Genomic DNA, 15267 nt, shown 5'->3' with positions numbered 1-15267 from the left:
AAAAAAAAAAAAAGCATATCTGAGGTGGGGTAGGGGGGGAAGAAGGAAAAAAAAAAAAATTGAAGTCTAGAAGTTCATATATATATATATATATATTTATACTGTGTCCCACTTCCTCTCCCCTCCCCGTTTTTATTTTATGTTAAAATCCAATTTCATTTTCTCCCACTTCCAGACCGGGGGGGGGGGGGGGGGGGAAGAAAAAAAAAAAAAGAAGAAAATAGGCAGTCAACAGTTAGAGAAGCCAGAAAAAAAAAAACCTCAAAAAGAGAGAGAGAGAAAAAAAAAAAAAACAGTTGGGAGGTGGTTGGTGCAGTTTGTTTTTTGTGGGTGAAGGTTAAGCCGTCAGCTGCAGTGAGATCCATATCGCTGAAGATTCGGGATACATAGTGCCGGTGTTGAGCTGTAGAGGTGTCCAGGCGGGGTGTTAAAAGTGATGAACACACACACACACGCACACGCACGCGCACGCACACACCAGCACGCACGCTCGCACTCCCTCACACACACACACACACACACACACGTACACACACGGTTTGGTTACAGTCTGTGGTTATGGTGCGTTAAGTAGGTAGGGAGGAAGGAGGAGGAGGAGGCGGAGGAAGAGGAGGAGGAGGAGGGGGAGGAGGAGGAGGAGGAAGGGCGGGCTGCTTTAGTTGTGGATCTTGATTGCTTTCTCCAGGTAGGTGTAGCGACCTCTCTTTGGAGCTTTGTTGAAGTGGTCCAACCCTAGCCAGGGGCGCGGGTGGGACATGTTACCTGCAGAGGGGGGGGGGGAGAGAGAGGGAGGAGGGAAGGAGGGAGAGAGAGAGAGGGGGAGGGAGGGAAGGCAGGGGGAGGATAAGGGGAAAAGAAAGTTAAAAAAAAAGGGCGTGAGAGGGCAATTACACGTTAATAATCTGAGTTCCTATTAAAACGTATTGCTCTGACACAGTGAGAAAGTATCAGTAGCAATAGCAATAGCAGTGATAGTAGTAATACCAGAGGCAGTGGCAGTTAACAGTGCACAAGCAGTGCAGTAGTAGGGAAAAGTATATAAATAGCAGCAGTAACAGCAGTGGTAAAAACACCAGCATTAGTAGCATTATGAGTAGCAGTGGTAATAGCACTAGCATTAGCAGTAGTAGCAGGAAGTGTAGCATTGGTAGTGCAGTAGTAGCACTAGGAGTAGTATTAGTAGTAGTAGAAGCAGTAATATTAGCAGTAGTACTAGCAGTGGTAGTGGTTAACAGTGGTAATAGCACTAGCATTAGCAGTAGTAAGTGTAACGGTGACAGTGATACTAGCAGTAGCAGTAGTAACACTAGCATTGGTAACGGCACTAGCATTAGTACTAGTAACAGTAGCACTAGGATCAGTGGTAACAGCATTAGCATTAGCAGTAGTAGAAGTGGCAACAGCACTAGCAGTGGTAACAGTAGGAGCCGTAACATTAGCAGTTAGCAGTAACCATAACAGTAGCAGTGGTTATAGCAGTAACACTAGCAGCAGTAATACCTGGCTGTGGCTCAAAGTCCTTCAGGTTGACCTCATACTCGTCTTCAGTGATGTACTGATGCCGGCCCATCATCACAATCGCAAATTTGAACTGGGAACACAAAACACACATGACAGACATGATTCTAGGTTACTTACAGACCACCAGGGTCCAAAATTACCACTCACCAAGCGCCATATGCTAGTAAAATGTATCTCTGGCAGATAGATAAAATAAAGACACCTGCCACACTGGCTGTTAACTTTTTCATACGGTAACATTTGAATCCCTCGGTTATATTGAATTCTGTTGCACTTCATGATGAATTACAAACCTGACCCATTGTATAAATGAGTGTGCAAGTTTTAAATGAACACACAGTACTTGATTCTATATATGAAATAGCACTGAAAACCAGTAGGGTGACATATTCTATGAAAAATGTACATTAATTACTTTGACTGGTAAACACTATTCCTGATGGGTACATTTTTTTTTAGCAGATGAAGGTCTCTGGGCAGCTCCCTACAGAAGGTACTGGAGCACACGGATAGTTTCAAATTGTATTTATTGATTATTAAAGACTAATGTCTTGATGTCTTCAGAGTCAAACGGTATTGGTGCTGGGAAAGTTGAAATAGCCTGCCTATCCCATGGAGCAAGCATTTCATAGGCTGTAGAAGGTGGGAGGGGAACTTGACCAATCCCATGATTCCACAGTTGCAATTTGCAACTGTGGAATTCTACTGAACTGTGTAGATCCAATAGGCCCAATACCTAGTAGCCTGCTGACAATATCTCCTCCAATTGGGAAGGGATTGATATTTTTCAATTCCCCAGAATTTCAGTGACTTTCAGTGGTTTTACATTGACAATGTCATGCAATTGCATAGTCCATATTGTTATTGCAAACTGCAGCCTTGTGTCCAGCAATTCTGACATTTGGGGGCCGTTTTGTTTGGCCTACATCTGCCATACTACAGGGGCATTTCAAAAGATAAATGTGTGGTGCTGCAATTAATGAATGGATTAATGGATGAGGAAAGTGCTTGGTGTCAGAGGAGTTTGAGCAATCAGCGCAGTGACCACATCGATAAAAGCCTGCTGGTGGGTTAGACAGCTGTAGTGGCTGTACTGTATTCATCATACTGCACACTTTATTCATTCAGGTTCATTTTTTAGTCCATCAGCCCTAAGTAGGCGATCCAAAAACGTACATTTCAGACACTACAGACCATTATACAGTCCACTAGAATAAATTGGTGTTGCCACTGGTGCATGATGGTATACCTTTTCAAACTCTTTCTCCTGGATGTCCAGCATGGTCTGGATCCTCCTCATCACCTCCCGGAACGACTCGCCCTGCAGGAAGGAAGGAAGGAAGGAAGAGCAAGAGAGGATAAAGGAAAAGACAAAGGAAGGAAGGAATCAGAACCAGACAAACGCAGAAGACACAGCTGAATATAAGATGCTCTCTCTCTCTCTCTCCACACACACACACACAAACCTGTCTGATCTTGAGCAGGAAGGGGATCCCGAAGGTGCCGAAGACTTCCTTGTGGAAGTGAGCGACGGGGATTAGCATCTCACTGTCCTTGTCCAAGTCCACCTGGTCCACTGGAATCTCCTAGGTGCGGGGAGGAGATAGGAAAAGAGAGAGGGATAGAGAGCAGAGGGAAACGGAAACACGGAGGGAGAGATGCAGAGGAGGAGAAAGATTTACAGAGGTTAAGTCAAAGTATCAAATACATGTTAAAGTATCTGCTTTTTTTTAAACATACATGTGATAGAAACAAGGTAAGATAAAGGCAGAGAAAGGGTTGAGAGTATTCCTGTCCAGCCAGGACAGTCAGACAACAAAAAAAGTAATAACAGGTTACTTCTAATATAGGGGAAAGAAGTGATGATTCCAACATGAATAGTAGGAGTAGTACTGCTCACTTTCATCAAGATGTACCCATAATACTGTGTGAGTCTGAGTTTGTGCAAACGCTGTTCTCATAACTCAGTTATTCTGAGTTATAACGTTTACATGTGATCACTTGAATTACCGGGTAAAGAGCGAACTATGCCTTTAAACATAGCCAGTGAATGTCAGCTCCAAATTAACCTGCCACTTCAACAATTTAACCAGCCAAGTTTATCTTTCAAACAACAAAAACCCTCCAAAAGACGGTTGGTTACCTGCCCGACTTCTCAAGGTAGAGATGAGAAAAGAAAAGCATAACAGATTTCAAAAGAGGAGAGAAATTAAAAGAAAGAGAGAGGGAGCAGGAGCACACACACACACACACACACGCGTACCTCTATTCTGAAGGTGCGGCTGGCAGCCGGAGATAAACATTCTAGCAGCTCGTCCTCCTGGTGCACCCGATGATTTTATAGCTTACTATCTCTAACAGCCTGAGGGGAGAGAAGAAGAGTGGAGGAGAGAAGTGAGGGAGTGGGGACGGAAGAGGGGAGGGGGCAGATGAAAGAAGAGGGAAGGAGGGAAGGAGGGAGAGGGGGGGGGGCGAGAGAGGGGAAAGAGGGGCAGAGGGAGAGAGAGGGCAGACAGAGGGTGGAAGGGTGCAGAGGGAAGGAGGATTAATACAGAACTTTATTTCTATAGCAGTTTTTCAAAACAGTTTACAGAGCGTGAATAGACATAGAAAAACTGGATTACATACAAATTAGTCAACAGAAAGTGTGTTAATAAATAAAAACAAAAAAATACATTGTTGAGTTGTGACAGAAAGCATGGGTTTTAAGAAGTGATTAAGCTCCTTGCTGCACTGTATACAGGCCCTAACAGACCTGCCGGCTCTGCTTGAGCCTCGAGTCTAGACCAAGGAGCTGTCAGCAGTGCCTCGGGCCAGAGGACCTCGGGGTTAAAAGGTTTAGAAGCAATCAGTAAAATGTTCAGATCGATTCGAAACCTAACAGGCAAGCAGCGGAGGAGGCCAGCACTGGGCTGACACGGGGCTCGGTTTGGCACAGGACGAGCTTTGCGGCAGCGGTGAAGGGAGATGGACGACAACACGAGCAACTCCTGTGTGACTTCATCAAATACTGAGGGACACACAGAGGGAGTTCATTCCAGAAGAGAGGTTAGAGGAGCGGGGTTTGTGGCTGGAAGGACAACGGGCGCTCGGTTAACCTTCCTCGGATCAATCCAATTAAACAAAAATGTAAAAAAAAAAAAAAAAAAAAAACATCAATTTTGAGATTCACCTGTAAAGGCATCACCCAACATTTCAAAAACAGCTATATTCCATCCTCAAAATTTGACTATTTTTGTTAGATTGCTTGACATGATTTTGCACTCAAAAACTGATGTTTTTATTAATACATTGAAACCTTTTCTGGAATATATGGATGTAAACATTCGTGCAATATTGACCAGAGCATTTGTATAGAGCAGGGGTCGGCAAGTACGTTTGGCCTCGGGCCAAATTTTTTCCAAGCAACTGAATGGTGGGCCAAAACATAATATCTTGGACAGAACCTTTTTTTCTACCAAACAAAACTTTTTTTTCCTAATCTATACTATTATATATTGTACAAAAGAGTAATTTAAGAAAGATATTTGTTTAAAATAAAGTAACTTGAATTTGCTACAGACTGTTATTAGTGTGTTATTACTGCTTTGTCTCCTGCTCCACTCTGTGGCTGCGTTATAAAACAGCTTATAATAGTAACCTGCTGATAATGTGATAATGTGCTGTCTTTAATCACCGACAGACTGTCTTTTAAGACATGAATGTGTGTAAATCTCATATTTCCCCTCTCCACACAGTTAATAATAAATGTGTATCATTTCCATTTTGAAAATGACTACTTCTTTGAGCCTAACTAACGTTATTGTAATAATTATTTTATGGACTCAGGATTGGATATCCGACGTACGTTACTCTCGCGTTACATCGTTACCCGGTTATTGTGCGGGAGGTTACATTGTGTGCACAGAGACATTAGCAAAACATTGATAGCTAGCAAGACAAAATGTCACTGTCAAAAGCAATGAAAAGAAAAGTTGACAGCGAAGGTAGGACGTACAAAGAAGAATGGAAAGACAAGTATGCATTCATCTTACCTGATTTTATTAACGCCAAACCAGTCTGTCTAATCTGCAACGAAGTTGTTGCAGTTTGCAAGGAATACAATATACGACGGCACCACGACACAAAGCATGGCAAGATCAGAGATTTTCAGTGTCATCTGGCGGGCCAGATACTATTACAGGCGGGCCAGTTTTGGCCCGCGGGCCGCTCGTTGCCGACCACTGGTATAGAGGATAAGTTGATAAGACGCAATCTTAATTGATGTTGTACTGATTTTCCATATGTGACTTATACGTTTGGTAACTAATTATATAATTATAAGTTTTGGTTTTCATGTCATTAAATTTTGTTTCATTCTTATCTTATTTTGTACTAGGGCTGGGCGATATGGTTGAAATCAATATCACAATAATCATAAGGATTTTTCTCGATATCAGTATATATCACGATATGGTTCATGCATGCAAAATCACATTAAATAATCAAATGAATGTTCATCTCATTGAACTGAATGGTGATGTTAGGTGTGATGTCAAACAAAACAGAAATATTCAAATAATATTCCTACCATAGAATTTAAGTAAAATTTGCTTGTCATCATCAATTTAGACAGCAGAAATGTGTGTCACGATATCAAAATATCTTCATATCATCACGATATGATTCCACTGAAAGACGATAAACGATAATATTGAATTATCGCCCCAGCCCTATTTTGTCCTGTTTATGTTTACATATACATTTTTGCTTGTAACATGCACTTGTGTGTCCTGTAAAGCATAAAGCCAAATATATCTATAAAAAAAAAAAAGTGACGATTTTAATTGGCAAATCTCTTAAGACTGCAAATACGTCACGTCTCTGATGATGAATGGGCACACCACACACACACACACACACACACACACACACAAGGATGGTTACCTGAGCTTCTCGGAGCCTTTGTCAGAGAGCTCGACTGCTTTTTTACATTCGTCCAGCAGGTCCCGCACACAGCCGTGCTTGTCAGGGTAGAGGGTGATCTCCTGCAACACACACACACACACACACACACACACACAGTTGATGTTTCTGCTTGAATGACACCTTTATAGTTACAGTTATAGATACATTCCATCTGTCTAAACATGTTTGAATGTGCGAGTGGCTGAGAAAAAGTGTGTGAGGAAAGCGTGAGCGTCTGTCTGGGTGAGACTGTCATGTGTTATGTGTGTGTGGGGTGTCGTGTGTGTGTGTGTGCGTGCGTGTGTGCCTGTTGGTTGTGTGTGTGTTACCTCCTCTCTGAACTGGCTGTTGAGCCATATGGACTTGAAACTCCTCCTGTTCTCAAAGTCTGTGATCTTCATCTTCAACTGAGGATGGAAGAGGAGAGAGAGATAGAAAGACAATATATATAGAGAGAGAGAGAGAGAGAGAGAGAGAGAGAGAGAGAGAGAGAGAGAGAGAGAGAGAGAGAGAGAGAGAGAGAGAGAGAGAGAGAGAGAGAGAGAGAGAGAGAGAGAGAGAGAGAGGAGAGAGAGAGAGAGAGAGAGAGAGAGAGAATTGTTATGGGACATGAATACAATGGAAAAACATATCTGCATATTGCACTACCAACCCTGTTCTGTATTAATACGAGTGGACACGCAGCACAAAGAGACCTGTCACTGTCACCTCTAACAACTGTATTCAAGACATTTTAATACTTTTTTTTAGACCTTAAATGTATTCATTAAGATGTTTTCAGACTTTTTAGACTACTGCCCTACATGTGCTGAACCCTGGTAGCATAAAACAAAGGGGATACCATTAAAATAAAAAATAAAAAAATAAAAAAAAAATTTCACCATATCAACAAATCATTTTTAGATAAAACTGAATGAGTGACTGTATGAAGGAATGGCTGAAAGGCGAAGCTAGAACGACAAACAGAAAGACAACCAAAAACAAAAAGATGACAAGAGGAAGCGTGATCAAAAGAAAAATGACATGATATGAAAGTATAGAAATGCAGAAAAAATGAAGAAAGGATCAATGTAAAGACGGAAAGACAGGAATGGCGGTGAGAGAAAGAGATCGAAAGAAAGACGGATGACAAAATAAAGTGGCAGAAACACGGAAAGACGGTGAACTAAAATGAACAAAGAAAGAAGCAAAGATGGACCCAGAGGACTGCGATTTTGAAAATGACGAAAAGATAGAGAGATGGAGAGAGACAAAAAAAAAACTGCTTTTTCCCCACCTGCTGGTAGTAGAGTTTCTTGGGCTGCCGAGGCTTGAAGAACTGCAGCAGGTCCCGCAGCGTTCCCTCATAGTTGTGTCTGAGAGGATTCCCTGGACCGTCCCTGTACCTGGCCACCACACCACCAGGCAGGGGGGAGGACGGGAGAGAGGAGGAGGAGGGAGGAGGAAGGAGGAAGGAGGAGGAGGAGGAGGAGGAGAGACAGTGGCGGCGAGGAGAGGATGAGGAGGAAGAGAGGGGAGAGAGGAGAAAAGAATTAGAAAGTGGAGAGGAGGAAACGGGGGAGAAGGGGAGCGAGAGAGACGGGAGGAGCGAAAAGAGACGGAGGGAATGGAGACAGAAAGGAGAGAAGAGAGTGAGGGAGAGGGGGAGGAGTTAGAGGAAAACAGCAGAGAAAGATAGAGGGGGGGACAGGTTACACAACATTTCTACTGAATCTGTAATGTCGCAACATTAAAGTCACAATAACAGCAGGAGAATGAGGATGTGGGAATAAAGTTCAGGTATTTCCATGTCAAGCAGGGCTGCAACATTTTCATTATATTTTCACGATCAATTACTCTGATGATTATTCTAGCGATTAACTGATTTGTCAGCTAAAAAAAAAGAATAATAAACCTCATACTGCTAGTTGATAGAAACCGATGACGGAGAGCTCTGCGGTGCTTTGCGTCAACAGTGAGGACATTTTCTTAACATGTCCCATTTCAAATTATTATTATTTTTAAAAAATGCCATCAAGCCAGCCGGAGAAAGCTAGAATAAGAGGCCTTCTAAATATAAGCGCAAAATTTGTCACTTTGGTACCAAAGCGACTTAGGAATTAGGAGCAATTATGCCACAGCTATGGATTAAACGTTTTCTCATTTTGAAAAAGAAAAAGAAAACCCACAATATTTTCTCTTCTAGATTCTCCTTACATAAATTCGTTCATTTTGTAACTTTGTTTTACTCAAACGTTGCAAAGCTTGTTTAGAAGTACGAGTTTTATATTGAAAATTCTGATCGGAAGTCCTGTTTGTTTTTTGTTTTTTTTAATTGTGGCTGGCTTGACACACACTGAGCGAGCTCGTAGTAGGCAAAGTCTATGTTGCATATTATCCGTGTTAATACAGCATTACTCCATTCCCACAGTAATCCTGTATTCAGTCTTTGCTGCGGGGCTCGTCCTCTGAGCTGCTGGGTGCGTCCGCCATTTTCAAAAACACAAACAGGAAAAGCGAGGGAGAGGGGGTAGGCTGGAAGAACCTGACGAATGATTTGCCAACAGTGTCGATAATGTCGAATAATCGTTGCAGCCCTGTGTGTGTGTGTGTGTGTGTGTGTGTGTGTGTGTGTGTGTGAGAATGAGACAGGCCTCCTACCCCTGTGACTTGAAGAACTGCAGCAGCATGGGGTCTGTGTTCAACCTCTGCGCTACCGTCTTGGCCACCTGACAGACAGACAGACAGAGCGTACATCAACATCACAGACAGATGCTACAGACAAGGGATCGTCACAGGACTACGAGATCTCATTTGTCTCAGTTAAGGAAAAACTGGAATCGGGGGGGGGGGGAAGCCGGAATTTAAAATTGGAAACAGATCTGATAATATTTGTTAGGAGAGAGTATAATTCCATCTGTGCGCTGTAAGACAGGATCTCTCCACACACACACTCGAGGCGGTGTGTGTTCTGAGGCTTGCGCGTCCTGCGGGAACACCCTACAACCCTGCACACGGCGCAGACTTCTTCTTCTTCTCCTTACCTTCAGTGGAAATGCCCGGCAGCACCGAGCGCCTGAAGTTGGTTTAAGACTCTTTAACTTCTGGCGAAAGAGCATCGTGTTATAAAACTGGTTTTGAATACGGGCTTAGTCTTTAACTCTAATTGAAATTTCATATTTCAAGTATAGTAAAGAACAACAGTTGAGAAGTGGCTTTGGATCTTTTTCCCCCTTTGTTTTGGTCTTGAAACGGCATGAAATGTGGTTAACGTTAGCCAACGTTAAAGGAATAGTTCACCCAAAAATACAAATCCTGTCATCATCTCCTCACCCTCGTGCCAAATGAAACACAGGTGAAATTTGTTAGTCCATATAACACACAGGGAGGTTGCCAGCACAACTTGGTAGCAGCCTTCTCCAAAACAACTGAAGTCAATGGGGACCTGTTCTTTAGAGTTCCAAAACAAAAACAGCCAAACAATCACACTGTGAATAGAAAGACCTATACACCATTATTTGTTGCAAATCAATCAGCTGTAGTTAAGATTTGCACTAAATGATGGTGTAAATATACTGTAGGTCTTTTTGGAGCTCTGAAGAACTGGTCCCCACTGACTTCAGTTGTTTTGGAGAAGGCTGCTATGGAGTTGTGCTGCAGCCTCCCTGTGTGTTATATGGACAAACTTCACCTGTGTTTCAACTGGCATGAGGGGGAGGAGATGATGACAGAATTTTCATTTTTGGGTGAGCTATTCCTTTAAACAACAACTTGCCCAATACTCAATACTGATCAATTCCCGAAGCTCATTTATCTGCTTCAACCCAGCTGATGCAAACAAGCAAGTGGCTTGACAGCTGGGTGGAAACACAGTCGTTCGTTCGGGTCCTACCTGAAAGTAGTTCATGCGGTTGGAGAGCGTGACCACGAAGCCGGGGTCGTTGTGGATGGTCTTGTCGCAGAAGATGACGTCCACCCGGTGGTACAGATCCCGGAAATAGTCCTTGGCCGTAGGCAGCTCGCTGCTGTCGTTCTCTGGGTCGTCCCTGGAGGGAGGGAGGGAGGGAATAAGGGAGAAAAGAGGAAGGTGAAAGGAGAGAGGGGATGAGACAGGCAGGAAAAGATGAGGAGTGGAAAAGGGGAGAGATTGGGGTATAGATGGAGGATTGCAGAAAGTGGAGAGAAAGGGGTGGGTGGGAAGGAAGGATATGCATGGAAGGGAGAAAAAGGGGTAGATGGAGGGATAGACAGAGGGAGGGATAAAGGGGGAGATGAAGCGATGGAGAGAGAGAGAGACGAAGGAAGAAAGTAAGGGCGGGGGAGAGAAAGGGAAGTGGGAAGTAAGAAGTGGGGATGAAGGAACAGAGGGAAGGAGGCAGGGGAGGGAGGGACGTGGAGCGATGACGGGTTAGAGAAAGGGTGGGAAGGAGAGATAGATGGAGGGAGGAGTGGAGAGATGGAGGGACAGAGGAGGAAGAAGGAGATTTAGACAGAAAGCGCTACTGACAAATCATCTTTATCCACAGCTGCTATCTCGTTTGATCAAACACACAAACACACTTTTTCCCCATCTCTTACCTTCCCCTCCCCCGAGTTACGATTATTTCTCCGTTATTTCATCAGAAACACAAAATAGTCCAGAGACAGGACCTAGATATGGAATTCATCTGTCTGCCTCTCTCTCTCCCCCCCTGTCTGTCTTTCTCCCAAATTCAAATATGCTTTTTATTGGCAGGACAAGACAATCTGAGTTGCCAAAACATTTGTGAGAATATAACCGACACTAATAAACAAACAATCAAGCAATGAAGGACCATTAAGAAATGAAATCAAAATACAGCAGGGGATACTGTACATCAGCAACTCATATACACTCATGTCCATTAATCTCATCTCTCTCTCTCTCTCTCTCTCACACACACACACACACACACACACACAGTCTTACTTCTGGAAGACGATGATGTCCCCGTCCATGAGCTCGTCCAGAGCCTTGTCCAGAGAGACGTCATAGTCCTGTATCCGCTCCGTTAGGTTGGGCTTTACTTCCTGGAACGCACAGGGCATCGTGGGAAATGTAGTCAGTGGGTTATATAGTTACAGAGAAGCTGCTCGGTGTGTGTCTGATCAAGAGTGAGCGAGCTACAGAGAGAGGGAGTGAGAGAAAAGAGAGGGGCTGAGAGAAGAGTGAGCAAGAGGCAGAAGGTGTGCGAGAGAAAAAGGGGCGAGCGAGCAAGAGAAGGAGTGTGAGAGAAAGAGTGAGTGTATGCGAGACAAAGAAAGATTGTGTGTGAGAGCGTGAGAGAAAGAGAGAGAGAGCATATGAGAAAGCGAGAGTGCGAGCGAGCGAGAGGAGGAGAGTGTGAAGCGGTGAGAGAGAGAGAAGCGGCGAGAGAGGGAGAGAGTGTGTGAGTGAGCATCAGATAAATATATCACCTCATAGAGGATAAGGCTAGTTTCCTGCTGAAACCCTGCTCTCTCACACATGACCGGCAACAGGTCTCCTGGTAAGGGGGTGGGGGTGGGGGGGGACAAGAACAGCAGAAAAACTTTTAAAATGCTGAAACGTCTTAATGTGAAAATTCAAAGCATTTCTACTTGGGAGAAATGCATGTAAACCCAAACAAAGTAACGTCCTGACACCTAGACTTGCATACTTACGTATTTTGCAGGATATAGGTGTGTAGATATGTCCACAATAATTTAAGCTTCTGGTTTTGGGATCATACATCTTCAAGAACAACATGACGTCGTCTGAGAAGAAAGGAGAGAAAGTCGTGAAAAATTTGAAAAAGCGGTAAGCAGGCAAACTGGGAAAAACCCATCAATAATTAATGTTAAATTGAACTCTAGTCATCACCACTGACCATTCAAAACACACAGAAACTAGTTAGTGACTTTGTAGGGCAGATCACATTACACAAGAATATAATACTACTCCTGTTAAGACTGCGTTAGTCAGTGTTTCCTATACGGTGTTAATATTTTGGGAGGCCCGCCCAGATAAATTCACAGCCCGCCAAGTCAATTTTTTGTTTTGGATTCATTTCAGTCACATGAAGCTGGCATTTCACGCCCGTGTAGTTTCCAAACAATCGAGATTCAACGGTGCCAAGTGTCGCGAGCGTGTTGGTGAACTACAACGACCAGAATTCATTGCGCCTATGATGCGGTGTCTGTGCCGACGCAAACTGAACGGGGGGAACAGGGAACAATGAGGGAAGTAGAATGAATACTAGACTGAGAGACTTCGGTGCCTGAAAATATGAGTTGCCGCTAAATGAAACGTCGGTAACAAGCCTCCAATTACCCCCCCCCCCCCCCCCTCCTCCCCCAAAGTAAACTGAACCTGTGGGGACTCCTGGTAAAAACGGATACCGAGCTGGATCGAGTTTTGACGGGGGAGAGACTTACGGTCTTTGTCGAACTTAGGTAACGTGGCCCCGCTGGCGGCCATCTCTGGATCCACCGTCTCCAGAAATATTGTCCAGGGGTTCTCGTTGTCGCTCAAGTCGATCATCTGACACACACACACACACACACACACACACACACACACACACACACACACACACACACACACACACACACAGAAACGGAAGCAGGTGTTAAAAGTGAGAAAAGTGAGTATGAGAGTAGAAGTCTTTGACACATATGCAAAAGTTACAAACGCACGCTACCACTTACCGACTTGTTGCAGTCGGCCTCGTAGTCGAGCATGGCGGGCCGCTTGGTTCCGTTGCTCCGGGCCTGCATGGGCCACAGCCTCATCTGGTCCTGTGGGAAACCCTGCAGCACATCAATAACACACACGCACTCAGACTGGGCCACACACACACACACACGCTGAGGACACACACGCTCATCCTTAGGACACACGAGACACAGTCGAGCTAGGTCGCACGCATACTTGAAACGGATGAGGAACAACGATGAGCACAAACACTTAAGGGTAGAAACGTACACACACACACACTTGACACACGCCAGCTCGCTACCAGGCAGGTCCTCAGGATGACAAACGACTTGTGCTGATGCTTTGAGGAATGAACACACACACACACACAGCGGAAGGCGTGACAACGGTGGAGAGGGGGAGGACTGGGACGAGAGATGGATGCTGTTGGGACCGTCTCGAGGGGAAGGATGGGGAAAGCGGAGGATGAGAGGACAAGTCAAGGAGGGGGAGGAGAGATGGGAGGAGGAGAAAGGAGAGAGAGAGAGAGAGAGAGAGAGGACATTGCAGGAGCGCACGGCGGGGAGGGAGGAGAGACACACTGGGGTCTTCCTCACCATGGTCTGGGAGAGGTTCTGGACGAACTCCTGCAGCGTGGAGCTCTTCAGGACCTTGAAGACCGTGTACTTCACCTTCTCCTCGTCGTACATGTCGTTGCCCTGGTGACCGCAGAACTGGTCCTCCGTCACCATCTGCCCGGAGGAGGAGAGGGAAGAAGGATGGAGATTAAGTAAAAAAAAAAACCCCTGAGTGACAGAAAGAAAAAAGGGGGGACAAAAGACGCAAACCTTGGAGAGACAGAATGAAAACCTTGAAAAAAGGTGGGAGATGGGGTAGATCAAACTAGATAGCTAGATGCAAACACCCCATCTGTGTAATATAAGAATCAAAATGGTAGGTCAGTTTCTAGTTTCTGATCTGCACATCATTATTAGAACCAAAATGGAAGAGCAGTTTCCAGTTTCCTGCTGTACTTTCCTACCTGTAACGCATTAGAGCCAAAATGGCAGGCCGGCTTCCAGTTTCCTACTGTACTTCCCTACCTGTAAAGCTGTAGCGGAGCCAAAATGGCAGGTCAGTTTCTCATGTTGAAGTGGACCTCCTGGTCGACCAGATAGACGGGCTACTTCCCAGTTTCTTAACTCCAGAATGCTTTTTCCAGCATACATTTACTGACTTTATGTCCAATTCCAAAGCTTTTCAAGTCCTGAAAACGATCAAACTGATTTCCCAGGCTTTCCAGACCTGCAATATAGACTTGTAACTCTGGGTGCAATATATGCAAGATGCAAAGACAGACCAACCTCCAGTGTCTCCATTTCCTGACTAACACAAATAACAGAGCTGGTAACTTCACAACATTGGCACCAAAATGACTGCTCAAGTTCACACTACATGTACCACTACATTTCTAAAATTACACAGCCACCAAAAACCTACTTTTGCTACACGGTTCCCTTTATCATTTCCAACCAAGAACACTTGAACGCGAGTAACATTTACGAACATCCGAATTGGAAAGCAGGATCTTACGAGGAGCCCTTGAAGGCAGCGTGAGCACCAAAAAAATGGCGGGCCGGGTTTCCCCTACCTGGACCTGCATGTAGAGGTGAGCCTCCTGGCGCTCCTTCCTCTTCTGCGCCTCCACCCTCTTCTCCTCCTGCAGACGCTCCACCAGCTGCTGGGGGATGTCCACGTCCGTCACCGGCTGGAGCACCTCGCCTGGGACACAGAGGGGGGGGGGGAGGGGCGCGGGTGAGTATTATTGGATGGGCAGGGTGGGGTACGATGCCTTTTGTGTTTACTGTAGTTACTAGGGCAGGAAACTAACTTTGTAGTCCCCCGGCTGCAAGTAGCTGGCTTGCCATCTTGCAAATTCATCACACACTTTTGACTAGCGACTAGGACTTCCAAATTATGGTTAGTTAACTTAGAGTAGACAAACTTACCAGCTACTGTCAAAACTTAACAGCATTTGGCTGGTGTTATTCCAACTTCCATAACTGATGTTAGAGAGTGTTTAAATCATCACTTTACCAAATTTAAATCTAAGTGTTTTTGTTGGCCTGTCATACTGTTAGCGG

The 15267-nt window shown here is 44.6% G+C and overlaps 1 protein-coding gene across 1 annotated transcript; it reads right to left on the bottom strand.

Moving 5' to 3' along the window:
• Positions 1–207: 207 nt before the first annotated feature.
• LOC139640313 (ubiquitin carboxyl-terminal hydrolase 7-like) lies at positions 208–15051 on the bottom strand. Its single transcript, XM_071514498.1, is given in 19 exon segments — positions 208–762; positions 1501–1591; positions 2771–2842; positions 2988–3107; positions 3785–3849; positions 3852–3883; positions 6448–6548; positions 6798–6875; positions 7745–7853; positions 9109–9176; positions 10340–10493; positions 11396–11496; positions 11884–11951; positions 12109–12201; positions 12862–12967; positions 13135–13236; positions 13741–13875; positions 14775–14905; positions 15015–15051. Coding segments are annotated over 19 exon segments (1770 nt in total). The 3' UTR covers positions 208–655.
• Positions 15052–15267: the final 216 nt, after the last annotated feature.

The sequence above is a fragment of the Centroberyx affinis genome, unplaced genomic scaffold (genome assembly GCF_046629955.1).
Source record: "Centroberyx affinis isolate AG114_WGS23_722 - 3 ecotype Tasmania unplaced genomic scaffold, CSIRO-AGI_Caff_v1 ptg009046l_1, whole genome shotgun sequence".
NCBI classification, from domain to species: Eukaryota; Metazoa; Chordata; class Actinopteri; order Beryciformes; family Berycidae; genus Centroberyx; species Centroberyx affinis.
The sequence above is the reverse complement of the archived record's forward strand: the minus strand, read 5'-3'. Positions and strand labels throughout refer to the sequence as shown.